The sequence below is a fragment of the Miniopterus schreibersii genome, assembly GCF_964146895.1.
Source record: "Miniopterus schreibersii genome assembly, chromosome: 9".
Classification (NCBI taxonomy): domain Eukaryota; kingdom Metazoa; phylum Chordata; class Mammalia; order Chiroptera; family Miniopteridae; genus Miniopterus; species Miniopterus schreibersii.
In genome coordinates, this window is record NC_138118.1 from 16,434,950 (window position 1) to 16,450,619 (window position 15,670).

General features: G+C 41.8%; 1 protein-coding gene across 3 annotated transcripts in view; it reads left to right on the top strand.

Annotated features, from left to right (window-relative positions):
* Nucleotides 1-7,044: 7,044 nt before the first annotated feature.
* Nucleotides 7,045-15,670, top strand: part of TNPO3 (transportin 3) — an 87,230-nt gene continuing 78,604 nt past the window's right edge. For 2 of the 3 annotated variants that reach the window (XM_081147434.1, XM_081147433.1), the window contains exon 1: nt 7,045-7,597. Coding sequence is in view for 1 of the 3 variants with exons in the window: in XM_081147433.1 (XP_081003559.1) it covers nt 7,478-7,597 (120 nt within the window). In the remaining 2 variants the exon portion in view is untranslated. The remainder of the gene's footprint in view (nt 7,598-15,670) is intronic. The other variant, XM_081147435.1, reaches the window with a different exon arrangement.

Genomic DNA, 15,670 nt, shown 5'->3' on the forward strand with positions numbered 1-15,670 from the left:
TTAACCTATGCAGAGTGATATATTGCAATGCACCCTAAATCCTGGAAGCCAATAGGCAGTGACCCAGGAAGGTCCACCGGACACGACTGAAACACACTGAACGTCATACAGTCTATCCCTTTGTCTCAGTTCCCGTTTATTGTTGGCTTGGGTATTAGGAAGGTTCTCTGAGCAGAGAAATCCCTGGAGGATAATTAAATGTGACTATATAAACATTTCCATGAATTAACCCAAGGAGGTGTACTCAGCTCTGGCTGAATCTGGATACTAACTGCTTCCTTTGACCAAACCATAAGGCTGTGTGTCTAAAATATTTTTTAATTTCTTAATTATTTATTATTGTCATAAAATGCATGATATAAAGTTGCCCTCTTAACCATTTTTTTACGGTAACTTATGTTTAATTTTAAAGAAACTACAAAAGTGGTTTCCTATTTTTTATTTCCATCACAACTGTATGAACATTTCAGTTGCTCCCATCATAAGCATTTTTAAGTGTACAGTTCTGTAGCATTAAGAACATTCACATTGATATGTAACCCGTCTCCAGAACTTTTTCATCTTGCAAAACTGAAACTATGCCCGTTAAACAACCCCCAATTCCTCTCGGCTCCTGGCAACCAACATTCTACTTTCTGTTTTCATGAATTTGACTATCCTAGATATCTCATATAAGCAGAGCCATGCAGCATTTGTTTTTCGTGTGACTTGGCTTATTGCATTTAGCGTAATGTCCTGAAGGTTCATCCATGTTGTAGTATGTTTCAGAATTTTATATCTTTTTTTTTTCCCCCAAAGAGAGTGGAAGGGAAAGAGAGAGAAAAACATTGATATGAGAGACACACATCCATTGGTTGCCTGCTGCACGTGCCCCGACCTGGGCTGGGATCGAGCCAGCAACTGAGGTGCATGCCCTTGACCGGAATCGATCCCAGGACCCTTCAGTCCACAGGTTGACACTCTAACAACTGAGCCAAACTGGCTAGGGCTATACCTTTTTAAAATCCTTACTAGAGGATATGTTTTTATTGATTTTCAGAGAAGGAGGAAGGGAGAGAGAGAAACAGAGGCAAAAACACTGATGTTAGAGAGAAACGTTTCACTCTTGCACGAGGCCCAACTGGGGATCAAACTGATAACATAGGTATGTGCCCTGACTGGTGTATGGGACGACACTCCAACTGAGTCACTTGGCCAGGGCTGGAGTTTTATTCCTTTTCAAGGCTGAATAATATTCAATTGTGTATATATACCACATTTTGTTTATCCATTCATCTATTAATTGACATTTGGCCTGCTTTCAACTCTTGGATATTATGAAAAATGTTGCCATGAGTAGGATGTACAAATACCTTTTCAAGTTCCTGCTCTCAATTATTTTAGATATATATCCAGAAATGGAATTACTGGATCATATGGTAAAAAGCCTCCCTTCTTATATTCAAAACCCATTATTTTAATATTAAAATGAACATGACTCTGTCTTGGAGTATAAAATAAAATTTGCATGGCCAGGCCGGTATGGCTCAGCGGTTAAGCATCGACCTATGAACCAGGATGTCCCTGTTCGATTCCCATTGAGGGCACATGCCCTGGTTGGGGGCTCAGTCCCCAGCAGGGGGCGTGCAGGTATCAAATATCATTGACATTTCTCTCTCTCTCTCTCCCTTCCTCTCTCTGAAATCAATAAAGACATATTTAAAATTTTTTTGCATGAATTTTTGCGATAAAACATAACACTTCAAAATTATTTCGTGTTATCATAGACTGCATAAAACTACTCAAATAGCCCCTTTTCTCTGTCTGTAGGGCAGCTTTGGTAGAAAGTTTGAAAAGCACTATTTCAAGATAAGTGGAGTAAAAGGAAGCTTTCCCCAATATCAGAAATGTAAATTTAGTACTTGCATTAATGCTAAGTTTCCCTAAAAAAACTGAATTAAATTGTAACACAAACTTTGAAAGAACCACATACTATTTATGCACCCAATCCCTAACTAAACTCTTTTGGTTTTTCCTAAACAATACATATATCCAGTGCTGGCCCTTTCCTTCTTTCATTCATATGGGAAATGGGCTCTCCTAGATCCTTACCATTCATTCATTTACATTTGCAGAGGCACCAGAAAAAGAAATAAAAGCATCCAGAATGTAAACGAAGAGGTAAAACTATCTCTATTTGCAGATGACATGATCTTGTACACAGAAAATCCTGAAGAATACACTAAAAATACTATTAGAACCAGTAAATGAGTTCAGCAAGGTTGCAGGACACAAGGCCGATATACAAAATCAATTGTTTTTCTGTACACGTGCAATGAACAATCCAAAAATAGAATTAAGAAAACAATTCCATTTACAATTACATCTAAGGGAATAAAATACTTAGGAATATACAAGTGCAAAACTCATATTCTGAAAGCTATGAAATGTTGAAAGAAAATAGGATTTAAATAACCGGAAGAGCCCTGGCTGGTTTGGCTCAGTGGTTAGATCGTTGGCCCTTGGACTGAAGGGTCACAGGTTCGGTTCTGGCAAAGGGCAGTACCTTGGTTGCAGGCTCCATCCCTGGCCCTGGTCAGGGCACGTGTGGGAGGCAACCAGTCCATGTGTCTCTCTCACATCTTCCCCCACATCCCACAGTAGTCTTCATGGTAGAAAATGGCCACTAACAATTTCCAACTTTAAATCTCTTTTGGAGACCAGGATTGGGAAGGGCCAGATTCCAAAAAAGAGGTGGGAAAGGCAGAAAAACAATGGGAGGCAATGGAAGAAAATCTATAACCATCGCAGTTTGCCTGGGACTTTCCTAGTGTTAACACTGCAAGTCTCACATGCTGGAAAACACCTTGGGCCTGAGCAAACTAGAACTTGAGTCACCTGAGAACTGAAGGGTGGGGTGGGAAGGGAGAGGCTTTCCCTTTGGTGGGTGGTGCACAAAAGGAAGAGAAGGAGTTGGTGAGATTTTCAAGCAGGAGCATTTGGAGATGTTTGGTGCATTTTGGGTTGTCACCATGGCTGGGGTGTGAAAGTGACATTCCACAATGTTTGGGTCAGGTCAAATAAGGAAAAGTTGTCCTGCCCCAAATGCCAGTGGCTCTGCTGCTGAGAAACTCTTCTGTAACAACATGAAGGCATGGCCAATATTCTAGTTGCACATTAGAATCAGCTGGAAGCTTTAAAGTACTTAGATTGAGCTCCAAATCAACCCTAGGGCTTTTGTTTAACTGATCTAGGGAGGTACCCAGGCATTGATATTTTATAAAGTTCCTCCCCAAGTGGTTTTGTTTTATTTTTATTATTATTATTTTTAATCCTCACCTGAGGATATTTTTTCCATTGCTTTTCAGAGAGAGTGGAAGGAAGAGAGAGAGAGAGAAACATTGATGTGAGAGAGATACATCAATTGGTTGCCTCTTGCACGTGCCCCGACCAACACGTTTTCCTGGTTCTCCACCTTCCCCTCAGGCTACTTATTCCTGGCCTCTGCTTCCTCTGCCAGTCCTTTAAATAAATAACGTTTATCTGGAGGAACCTGCCTTGGTCTCTCTTCTCCCTGGCTCATCCCAACCACCCCCTTGTCTTCACCCACCACCTATATATACACTGATGACTCTCAAATCTGTATGTTCAACCCCATCCCTGGCTCCAGTCTCACACACGCCACTGGCCTTGGCTGCCCCGTGAGTGCCTCAGTACTGAACACGTCTAAGATTAAACACATCCTCTTGGCCTCTGTGCCCCTACCCACTAACATAAAAGCTGTTTCTCCTGGGTTTTATACTCAGAAGCCTGTTTTCTCTTCCCTCTCCTTGTATCCACAGCTCAAACAATCGCTATATCAAAAGTCTTCCTAAATTCACCTTAAATATTCTTATCTCTATCTGCACTACCTACGGCTCACTCTAGGCCACCATCACTCCTCACCAGGATTATTATAACAGTTTATTCCTGTTCCTGCCACCTGCCCCCCTGCCTAAGCCATTTTGTGTTGCAGCTGGAATGATGTTTCTAAGACTAAAGAGCTAAGAGGCAGGTCACTTAAAACATGTACTATGCACCCACACACAGACAATGGCTTGAGGATATAAAGGTGAGTGAGACACAATGTCATTTAAAAATTTTTTATTGATTGACTTATTTTAGAGATAAGGGAGGGAGGGGGAGAGAAAGAGAGAGAGATCAATTTGTTTGTTCCACTTATACCAGGGATCGAATCAGAAACCTTGGCATATTGGGATGATGCTCTAACCAACTGAGCTAACTGGCCAGGGCTTACTATGTGTGTGTGTTTTTATCGTTGTGTTTTTTGTTTTGTAATTATTGGTCAAATATCCATGTCGTATTTCAAAAATTCCTAATCACAGAACTTTTTAAAAACAATGGTTTTATTGAAATATAATCCACATACTATAAATCTCATCCTTCTAACCCTTTGTGGTCGTATTAAATTTGGACATGGGTGTCGTACTGGTCGGAATTAATTTCCATTGAAAGAGCAGTGATACATAACATGCAAGATTATGAAGGATAAACAAGATTTATGAACTGATACATGAATGGAGTTAAGATTCGTACGGTTCCTTGCTGTGGTGGCTGAGAGCAGACATACGACCGGAACGGTAAAAAAGCTTTGGTGGCTGAGAGTAGACAAACGACCGCAAAGGGCTAAAGCACACATTAAATGGTTTTTAGTATATTCACAAAGTTGTGCAATCATCACCACTATCTAATTCCAGAACATTTCATCTCTCCCCTCTTCCCCACTCCCCGGCAACCACTAATCTACTTTCTGTCTCTAGAGATTTGCCTATTCTGGACATTTTTGCCTGGCTGCTTTCACTTGCATAATTTTTTCAAGGTTTATTGCAGCGTGTATCAGTACTTCATTCTTTAATACTTAACATTCCATTGTATGGGCAGACCACATTTTGTTTTCCATTCACCAGTTGATGGACTTGAGGTTGTTTTCACTTTTTATATATTACAAACTGCTGCTATAGGCATTCATGTACAAGTGTTTCTATGGACTTATGTTTTCACTTCTTGCAGGTATATACCTGGGAGTGGAATTGCTGGGTCATATGGTAAATGTTTAAACTTCTGAGGAATTTCCAGACTGTTTTCTAAGGCAGTTTTACCAATTTACAATTCTACTGGCAGTGTGTGAGGGTTCCAATGTTTCCACATCCTTACCAACACTTGTCTTTCTTATTTTAGTCATTCTAGTGAGTGTGAAATGATATTTCATTATGGTTTGATTTGTATTTCCTTGATGACTAATGATGTTGAGCACATTTTCATATATATTTGTAAATGTTCTTTGGAGAAATATCTGTTCAAACCCTCTGTCTATTTAAAAAGTTGAATTTTTGTTTTTATTCTTGGATTTTAAGTGTTCTTTATATATTCTGGATACCAATATTTTATCAGATATATGACTTGAAAATATTTTCTGTTGCTCGGCTTGGCATGGCTCAGTGGTTGAGCACTGACCTAGGATCCAGGAGATCGAGGTTCGATTCCCAGTCAGGGCACATGCCCAGGGTTGTGGGCTTAATCCCCAGTTGGGGGCATGCAGGAGGCAGCCGATCAGCGACTCTCTCATTCATCGATGTTTCTCTCTCTCTCTCTCCCTCTCCCTTCCTCTCTCTGAAATCAATAAAGATATATTTTTTTAAAAATTTTCTCTCGTTTTGTGGGTTGTCATTTCACTTGCTCAAGTGTTCTTAGACACACACAAGTTTTTAGTTTTGATGAAGTCCAACTTATCTATTTTTCCTTTTATTGTTGTGCTTTTGGTGCCATACCTAAGAAAAACATTGCCTAATCCAAGGTCATGAAGATACAGTCCTGTTTTCTTCCAAGAGTTTTAGCATTTACATTTAGGTTCTAGGATTTTTTGTTTTGTTTTGTATATGGTACAAGGTAAGTCCAACATCATTCTTTTGCTTGTGGATATTCACAGAACTTTTAAACTGTATTGAATTGCTTGTCTTTCCTTGCAACTAGATTGCAGACTCTGTGAGGGCAGACAGCAAAGTGGTCCTACTAAATCTTTTTTTAATGAATAGGTGAATTAACCAAAATATCGTTTCTTTCCTTTTCTGGGATTGTGTCAACTCTGTTCAGTAACACTTTTCATTGTGATGTTGGCAGTGAAACTCCCTTGAGTGTAACAATTCAGAAACAAACTAAATCACAGTGATAGGGGCTGATCTGGAGTTAAACGCTGCCTCTCATTGAAGAACTCTGTAACCTTGGGCACTTTACCTCTGTCTTATTCATTAAAATGGGGATTTAACTGGTATAGTGTTAAAGGAATAATTATCTTGTAACTAACGTGCTTCACACATTTGTAAACGCTCATCAACTAGTAGCATTTATTATTGCAAAGGAGTAGAACAATATTGGGAAATCCTTTGACATACTACTGCCTTTTGTCCCAGATTTCTTCGTAGTACAGATTTCAAGATTTTTATTTTCTTTTGTGAATTGAGTATTGGTTTTTTTATTCCGAAAGGAAGTCATACACATAAATACCATTCGATGTGTGAATGGCCTTAAGATACATGCAAATACTCTGGAGTTCGGAGCGTCCTGAGCAATAGAAATACCCTTTTGGGTGTAAGAGCTTAGAGGAAAAGGGGTCTGAACAGGGAGTCTAGGCCTTTTGGATTTATTTCGATGCGGCACATACTTCAGGTTTGCACAGCAGTTAATTTGATTACGTGCCTGTCTCCTGCACTAGTTAGCATAGGAAACCTGTCTTAAGTCATTGGATTTCCAGTGCAGTGGGCACGACTCTGGTGGCTGAATTGGCGTGTTTTGGCCACTTGGGTCAGAAATGATTCCCTGGAGAGGGGTTGAGAAGTTGGAAGGCAGAGGAAACACCTCGGACCCACCGCCAAGAAGCGGAGAGCGGCGCAGGCGCGGGACGCAAGTCAGCCCTCGGGCTCCAGCTGGTAGCAAGGAACCGAGGGAACCGCCTGCGAGCGCTTCTTTCCGGCTCCCGGCCCAGCAGGGCCACTTCCGGGAGAGGGCGGGGAGACAAGAAGAGGCGTGAGGGGAAGGAGGCCGTTTGCCCAGCACCAGGCGGAAGTGTGCCAAAGGTATCCGTGCCGCTTCCGGTCCGGGTTAACGTGGTTTAGATACACTGCGTGGTTTGTGCGGTGCTGGGACAGACTTCTGAGGGCCGGTCAGCGGGTGAAGAGGCGAGCACCGACTTCAGGACTCAGAAGTCTGGAGTCTGACAGGAGGATCGGAAAAAAGACCAGGAACCTGAATACGATCTAACTTCTGTTTCCGAGGGGGCAACTTCCACAGGGAACCCCTCTGCCCTGGTAACGGCCAAAGAAGAGATGGCGCCAGTTGGGGAGCGGCCGTGGCCGACACAGTAAGGAAGCGCGAAGGCGGAGCAACCGGAGGAGCTTCGGAGAAGAGAGCCAGAGCCGTCACTGCCGCTAACACCGCCAACACCATGGAAGGAGGAAAGCCGACATTGCAGCTCGTGTACCAGGCAGTGCAGGCGCTTTACCACGACCCAGATCCCAGCGGAAAGGAGCGTGCTTCGTTTTGGCTTGGGGAGCTGCAGCGTTCGGTGAGGGGCCCAGAGAGGCCGTTCTGCTCCGCGGGGCAAGGGCGGGATGGGAACTAGGCTCGAGCTGGAGCCCGAACCCGGCGGTTGGCCTCGTGAGGTCCTTCTCGGGGAGGAGCTGCTCCCGCGGGGTGGGGCTGCGAAGCTACTGCTAGCTACGCGGCTTTTTGGAAACTAGTCGCTGCTGGCCGGTCGCTAACTGGCCCTTTCCCCACTCCGTAGAATCTGATTAGTAGGTCCTACACTGGACTGTGGCATCGATGTGGTCCTCTTTTAAGTTTTACTCTTGTAACTTGCTTCTTAGGCCCGCTTCTCCTTTTTGTCTTCCTTCAACCAAATCCAGCCCCAGTCTTTCTCCATCTTCCACTTCAGGATGTTTTTATCCGCCTCCCCTCGGTATCCAAGTGTTGCATCTGGCAGTTCCTTCCCAGTCGTAGCCCTACACCTCACTGTTCTTGCTGATGTTTCACTCCAGTTTGAGTTCATTATTCTCGAATCTTCTCAGGTTTCTAGATTCTTGTACACGTGAATTTTGCCTGTATTTTAGAGTGCAAGGTAATGTAAAGATAAACATCAATTCTGATTTCAAAAAAACCTTTGCAGTTTTCATTTTGCTGCATATTGGTTCTCCAATCTTGTCTTTTTGGTTCTTTATAAGATATAGGTATTGAAGCTGCCTTGATTATTCCATGTAACTGTGTGACTCTCCAGTGAGGGGTTTAATTGCAATCTTTTATGCCTATTGTATTTCTGCATTCTGTGATTCAAGTGTCTTATGTTTCCTTATATAATTTTTGTACTCATCTTTGCTGTGCTTTTGTGTGTGTATATACTTGATCTTGCTGACTTTACCATTCTTATTTTTGCATTTTATAAAAAAAAATTTGCTCCCTCCTCTTTTATTTTAATTTTTTAAAACTAGTAACTGATACTTAAAGGTGCTTTGCTCTTTTAAATCAGTCCCTAGGCTGCAAGTGCATGTTATTTAAAAATTTATAACTTTTAGTATTACACTTAAAGCAACTGGGAACCCAGGTGCTGGATAACCTCATGGGAAGATAAAGAAATTGGACTCGCTGTAGGATACACAAGAAAATCATTCACATATGGTCTTATTTAGTGTTTAGTTTTTGTGATACGGGGACTAAGTCCCTGATCATCGTGTAGTTTTCAAAGTAAATAGGAGAAATGCTACACCATGCCAAAAGTCAGCTCTTTCCTACTAAGCCTGCTTATTGTTGTGTATATTTTAAATCAGTGTTTCAGTGCTCACCACGTACCAGCAACTGTGCAAGGCATTGGTATGTGGAGATGAAACAGACAAAAATCTCTGCTTGCCACATAGGATACTTATGATAATTAAATGAGTTAATACCTATGAAGAGCTTAAAGTTATTGGAACCTAAGGCTTAAAATATATTAGTAATCATTATTTAAATTGTAGTCACTTTTATTACTTTACAATACTCTGTTACAACCTTACATTATCATCCTCATCCTCATCCTCATGACTTCATCACACAGGGTCCCAACAGTAACAATTGGCACACTTGAAATAGGATAATTTGAGGAGGGTTTTTTTTTATAAAGGTACTGTTTATGAAGATGTGGTACCTAAAGAGGTAGTTTCATAACCTGTAGCCAGATTGTTAACATCCGTAGGCTGGAAGGGATAGGAGAGAGAGAAGAGTTTGGAGTTGGCTGCCTTGAGAGGAGTGGTAGTTTTAGATTTTTTGTGTGTTTTTTTAATGAGATATTCTTTTTTTAAAAAAATATATTTTTATTGATTTCAGAGAGAGACAGGGAGAGGGAGAGATAGAAACATCAATGATGAGAGTCATTGTTTGACTGCCTCCTGCATGCCCCCTGCTGGGTATCAAGCCCGAAACCCAGGGATGTGCCCTGACCTGGAATCGAACCATGATTTCCTGGATCCTAGGTCAGTGCTCAACTGCTAAGCCACGCTGACTGGGCAGAAGAGGTAGTTTTCGATTGAAGGTACACAGCCAGCATGAGGTAACTTTGTAGGGAGGAAGCTGGAGGAGTAAATGTCTTGATCTTATTCTCCTAACCTCCCCCTGGGATTCCCTAGTGGGCAAACCTAACCAGAAGCTAGGAGACATGGGAACCTGTTGATAGAGTCTGTACAGGTCTACATATTGGGGTAGAAAACATGATAGAAAGGGTGGAAAAATGGACCAGGAAAATACCTAGCACAGCTACACATCATCATTTTTAAGCAGCTTTAGCATCTGGATTGACAGTTCAGCTAACTTTGGCCTCTTAATTCCTTTACCTCGTTTTTTCAACCACTGGTCACACACTCACACCCTGGATCTTGTCATTATTAAAAAGTCAACAGGTCCTCAGATCACTAACTCAGACATCCTGCTATGATAGTAACGCACTCTTCCGTTTTGTTGGCTGAAGAATCTTAAGTAACCTCATATAATAGTTTTCATTTTTGAAGTCTTATATAATTTTAATTTTTATCAAAATTAAAGTTTTATTCTTTTGTAACTTAAAAAATTCAAAACTAAACTGGAAAAACTTTTAAAAACAGTTTTAAACGGGAAATTTTACAAGAAAACTGCCTAGGATGAAAAAGCAGTTATGTATAGACTTTCTCCTACGAAAGATGAGAATTTAGGCTCCCTCCAGTTCCTTTCATTCAATCTCTCTAACAATAATTATATCACATTTTTTGTTAAATCAATACTCAATGTGAATTGAATGGTGTAGCATATATACCATGGTGATATTTCCCATTTTGAGCAACTTTTTTTCCCCTCATGATAAGCATTACCGTTTTATTTTTTTTCACTTTTGCTTCCTTTTCTATATGTCTGTGATAATTCATCACAAACTTCTGTAAGTGTAAATATCTTCTCAGTATGTTTAAACTAGTGATGTTTCCTATTGATGGAAAGAAACTTCTCCTGAGAGCCTTCCATCTTCTTGTTCAAATCTGGCCTGGTTGTTCTCCATGTATGTTGCATAATTATTGTCCTGGGATCGCTATTTAACACTCTCCTAGGGTATTCCCTTCACTTCTTCCTTGTGTTGGATGCACTGAGTTCTGGATCCCATGGTCTTTTCTTGGATTACGCCCCTTATTTGATGAGCAGTTGAGAAGGGAACCTTTATGCCTTCTCTTTCACTTTCTTTTGGCCTCTTTTAGCCTAAGAGAAGTGCTCTGATCTGCCTGGGGATTATAAACGAGTTTGCTGGTGGGAGAATGAGCCAGGGGATGGATCTCACCACTCAGTATTTGGCTTTAATTTAATCTCCCATTTTCAGTATGATAGTCCTGTCTGTAAGTGAGTCTATTGTCCAGGAGTCCAGAGACCCACTACTTCAGTCTCCCCAAAATAAACCTTGAGTCATCTGTGATGGTGGGAGAATAGTAGCCTGGCTGCTCAGAGTCAGGAGGAAAATCTGTGAATCTAACTACTTAAACAGATTTTTGAACCCATTCATTCCTTTGTTTTTATGGTACTTTTGATTTCCAAATAACAGCTTGTAGGTACCTCCAAAGGGTGATTTCTTTACGATTTCATTTAATTTTGCTGCTACTCTCTACCATATCCCTGGGTAATTGAAAATAAACAATATTATTCAGCCTCCTGTGTTGATGTTTTCAGACTTCCATACTTTTTTTTCTCCCCATACTTCTGCGGTACATAGTACTCCTAATTTCTGAGCCTAATTTTGGATTTTGCTTATGATTCAGTTTTCCCCTTAGTGGCATTCTCATCCCATCCTCCCTCTCTGCCCCGAGACTTATTTCAGGGTTCTCAGACCTGCTAAGACAGTTAACACTCATCCATTATCTTTCTAGTTTCAACAGCAGTTTTGTTAATATCAGTCTTGTTTCCATTCTCTGTGTTCTTGTGGGTTTCCCCCACGCCCCCTTAACCTGCCTTTAAAAAACAAAAATCTCTTTACTCTGATTTTAGTGGATTTTTGAAAGGCACCTGAGGGCAAACCAATGTGTTCAGTCAGTTCAATCGTATTAAACAGAAGTCCCTGCGTTCTTGAATTTCATCAAAACCTTATTCCATTGACCAGGCCCCTACTTTCTTTATTCAGTCTTGTCTTTATCCAGTTTTCGATTCCAGGGTCTGTCATTCTAGTCACTTTCTTAAATATACCATTAACCCTTTACCTCTGATTTGGTAAAATTTCAGCGTGGGTATTTTTTTTTTTTTTTTTAAGAAAGTGGAAAGATCCTTTTTTTAAAATATATATATATCTTTTTATTGATTTCAGAGAGAGGAAAGGAGGGAGAGAGAGAGAGAGATAGAAACATCGATGATGAGAGAGTCATTGATCGGCTGCCTAGCCCGCAACCTGGGCATATGCCCTGACCAGGAATTGAACCCCGATTGCCTGGATCCTAGGTCAATGCTCAACTGCTGAGCCACGCCCGTCCGGGCCAGTGTGGGTATTTTCTTTTTTTTTTTTAATTTATCTTTATTGTTGAAAGTATTCCAGGTGTCCCATTCCCCCCCCCCAATTGACCCTCTCCACCTCGCTCCTACCCCCTCCCCAGGCCTTTACCCTGTTATTGACTGTGTCCATGGGTTATGCATATGTGCATATAATTTCTTTGGTTAATCTGTTCCCACCCTCTACCCCCCTTCCCTCTTTCCTCTGAAATATGATCATCTGTTACATGTGTCAGTGTCTCTGGATCCATTTAGTTCCTCAGATTCTTTTGTTCTTGAGCTTCCTCTTAAAGAAGACCCTTCAACATTTCCTGTAGTGCTGGTCTGGTGGTGATGAACTCCTTTAGTTTTTTCTTATCTGTGAAGCTCTTTATCTGACCTCAGTTCTAAATAATAGCTTTGCTAGGTAGAGCAATCTTGGTTGTAGTTCCTTGTTTTTCATCACTTTGAATATTTCTTGCCACTTCCTTCTGGCCTGCAAAGTTTCTGTTAAGAAATCAGCTGACAGTCTTATGGGTGCTCCCTTGTAGGTAACTAATTGCTTTTCTCTTGCAGCTTTTAAGATTCTCTCTTTGTCTTTAGCCTTTGGCATTTTAATTATGATGTGTCTTGCTGTGAGCCTCTTTGGGTTCCTCTTGTTTGGAACCCTCTGTGCTTCCTGGACTTGTAAGTCTATTTCTTTCCCCAGTAGGGGAAATGTTCTGTAATTATTTTTCAAATAGGTTTTCAATTTCTTGCTCTCTTTCTTCCACTTCTGGTACACCAGTAATACGAATGTTGGGCCTCTTGAAGTTTTCCCATAGGCGCCTCATACTATTTTCATATTTCTGGATTCTTTTTTTTTTCTTTCTCTTCTGGTTGGGTGTTTTTTGTTTCCTCATGTTCCAAATTGCTGATTTGATTCTCCTTCCTCTACTGTTGATTCCCTGTAAATTATTCTTCATTTCAGATCGTGTAGCCTTCATTTCAAATTGGTACTTTATTATGTCATTGATTTTCTCAATTATTTTCATCATACTCTTACTAATATCCTTGAGCATCCTTATAACCATTATTCTGAACTCTGTATCTGTTAGCTTGCTTGATTCTATTTCATTTAGTTCTTCTTATAGAGATTTCTTCTGTTCTTTCCTTTGTGACATGTTTCTTTGCCTCCACATTTTGGCTGCTTCCAGGTGTTTGTTTCTATGTAGGTGGAGCTGCTATGTCTTCTGGAATTTGTAGAGTGGCTTTGTGTAGTAGGTGTCCTGTAGGGTCCAGTGGCTCAGCCTCCCCAGTTACCTGAGCTGGGCCTTCTAGGTGCTCCCTTGTGTGGGCTGTGTGCTCTGGCCTGTTGTAGTTGAGCTGTGGTTGCTGTTGGCATCACTGGGAGGAATTGACCCCCAGGCCAGTTGGCTGTGAGGAGCAGCTGCAACTACAGCCAAAGAGCTGCTGTGCTGGAGACACTCCTATGGAGCAGGATTTACTTCAGTGGGGCTTTGGTGTTCACCACGTGCACCCCTTGAGTGTGTCACTTATGCATGTGGTAGGGTTGTAATCCAGCGTGGTCGAGTCTGACCACCAGGTACACTGTCTCTGGGGCCTCCCGGGAGGTGCAGAGTCAGCCTTTGCCAGTGCCTTGCCCAGGGCCACCCAGCATGAGCTACATAGCAAACCATAATTGGCTGCTACTTGTGCTGGGCTTAGCGTTGTCCAAGAGAGGCCAAGCTATGAGCCAATGCAGGCTGCCACTAGTGCAAGGCCTGGGGCTATTTATCAAGACGTATAGGCCACACTGCTGCTTGTTTGAGAGATTTTAGGAAAGTCCTGAGCATAAGGCTCGAGAGGCCACTTGCATAGAAAAACCCCTGGAAATTGCCTGTATGAGCCTGCAGGTAGGGAGGGGCGGGGCCTCTAGGAATCCCAGGATGGGGCCAGAGGTGTGGGTCAGATGCTGGAGATTCAAATATGGCGCCCACCAAAGGAGCAGCGGCCTCCGCCAGCTCTTCTCTCTGGGAGAATGCTACCCCTCCAGCTTTTGCCCTAATTTCAGGCAGGTTAGTTCCTCCCCAAGTGTCCCAGGTTCCTTTCAATCTGCTGCTTGGCGCTGGAGCTCAGAGGGAGTATTTCTGAGTGATTCCGTGCGCGGGCCCTGCAAGGAGAAAGTCTGGGGCTCTTGCAGCCTCTGTGACAGTCCCGGTTGAGTTTTACAGCCCATAGTTGTGGGGATTTCTCTTCCCAGCCCTGAAGCCCTGGGCTGGGGGCCTGCTGTGGGGCTGGGACCCCCTCACTCCATGAAACCTCCACTGCTGGAGATAGGCCTCCCGGGTTTAAACCTCTGCGTTGGGTGTGGGCCTGCGGCCTCCTCTCTGGGATTCAGCTCAGATGTGCCTGCGTCTCTGTCCCTCCTACCGGTCTCGATGCCTTTTCAGTTCCCTAGTTGTAGGGTTTCTGTTCAGCCAGATTTCAGGAGATTCTGAGTGACGGTGGTTCTGTATTTTACTTGTAATTTTGATGTGGTTGTAGGAGGCGGCGGGTACAGCTGTTACCTACACTGCCATCTTGTTTCCTCCCATGGGTATTTTCAACTGCTTCTCCCTTTTCCTCCTATGTAATATAGGTGCGCTGCATCTCATTTTCTGAATTCTCAGGAACCTTGATGTCTTAGTTATCCTATGTCTCACTTGCATTTCAGACTTTCTGTTTCTTTACAGGGTCCCTCCCACCAGCATTCAAATAGCTGTAGTATCTCCCATAGTAATAAAATGATTTTGGGGTGGGGGCAATGTGCCACCTTTGCCAATATTGTGATCTCTTTGATTCTTTTTTACTTACCTCTGTGCTTTTACTATTATTCTTTCCCAATGCTTTCTTCAAATGAAGAAACTAACTCATCTTTTCAAAGCCTAGCCAAATTCCACTTTCTCCTTGAAGTATTAACTGATTCTTTTAAACTAAAAGTCATTTCTGCCTACACTGAACATCTAGAGGACTTTATTTAATTGCTTTTTTTTTTTTTTTTACTTTTTTGAAATTTGTTTCTTTTGTCTCCCCTAGTAGACTTTAGGATTATTTATTTATTTATTCTTAGAGAGAGAGAGAAAGGGGGAGAGGGAAAAACATTGATTTGCTTCACTTATTTATACATTCGTTGGTTGATTCTTGTATGTGTCCTGACCAGGGAGTGAACCCACAACCTGGCAGATCAGGACTGCACTCTAACCAACTGAGCTACCCAGCCAGGGCAACTAGGATCCTTTTATTTGTTTATATAATCTGATGTTCATAATTGAAGTCATAAACCATGGTTATTAAGAAAGAAACAATCAAGATGCCTGACCCACAGGTTCTCAAAAATATGGGGTGGGCAAATGTAAGTTTACAGTTCATATGGAAAAAGATACGCAGATTATAATTATAATACAGGAATAAACTCTGTTTTGCATACTTACAACTATAAACTTACTTTTGCCCACCCCATTTATTGAATGAATAGTAGCTTGTAGGCACCTCCAAAGGGTGATTTCTTTCTTTATGATTTCATTTAATTTTGCTGCTACTCTCTACCATATCCCTGGGTAATTGAAAATAAATAATATTATTCAGCCTCCTGTATTGATGTTTTCAGTCTTCCATCCTTTTTTTA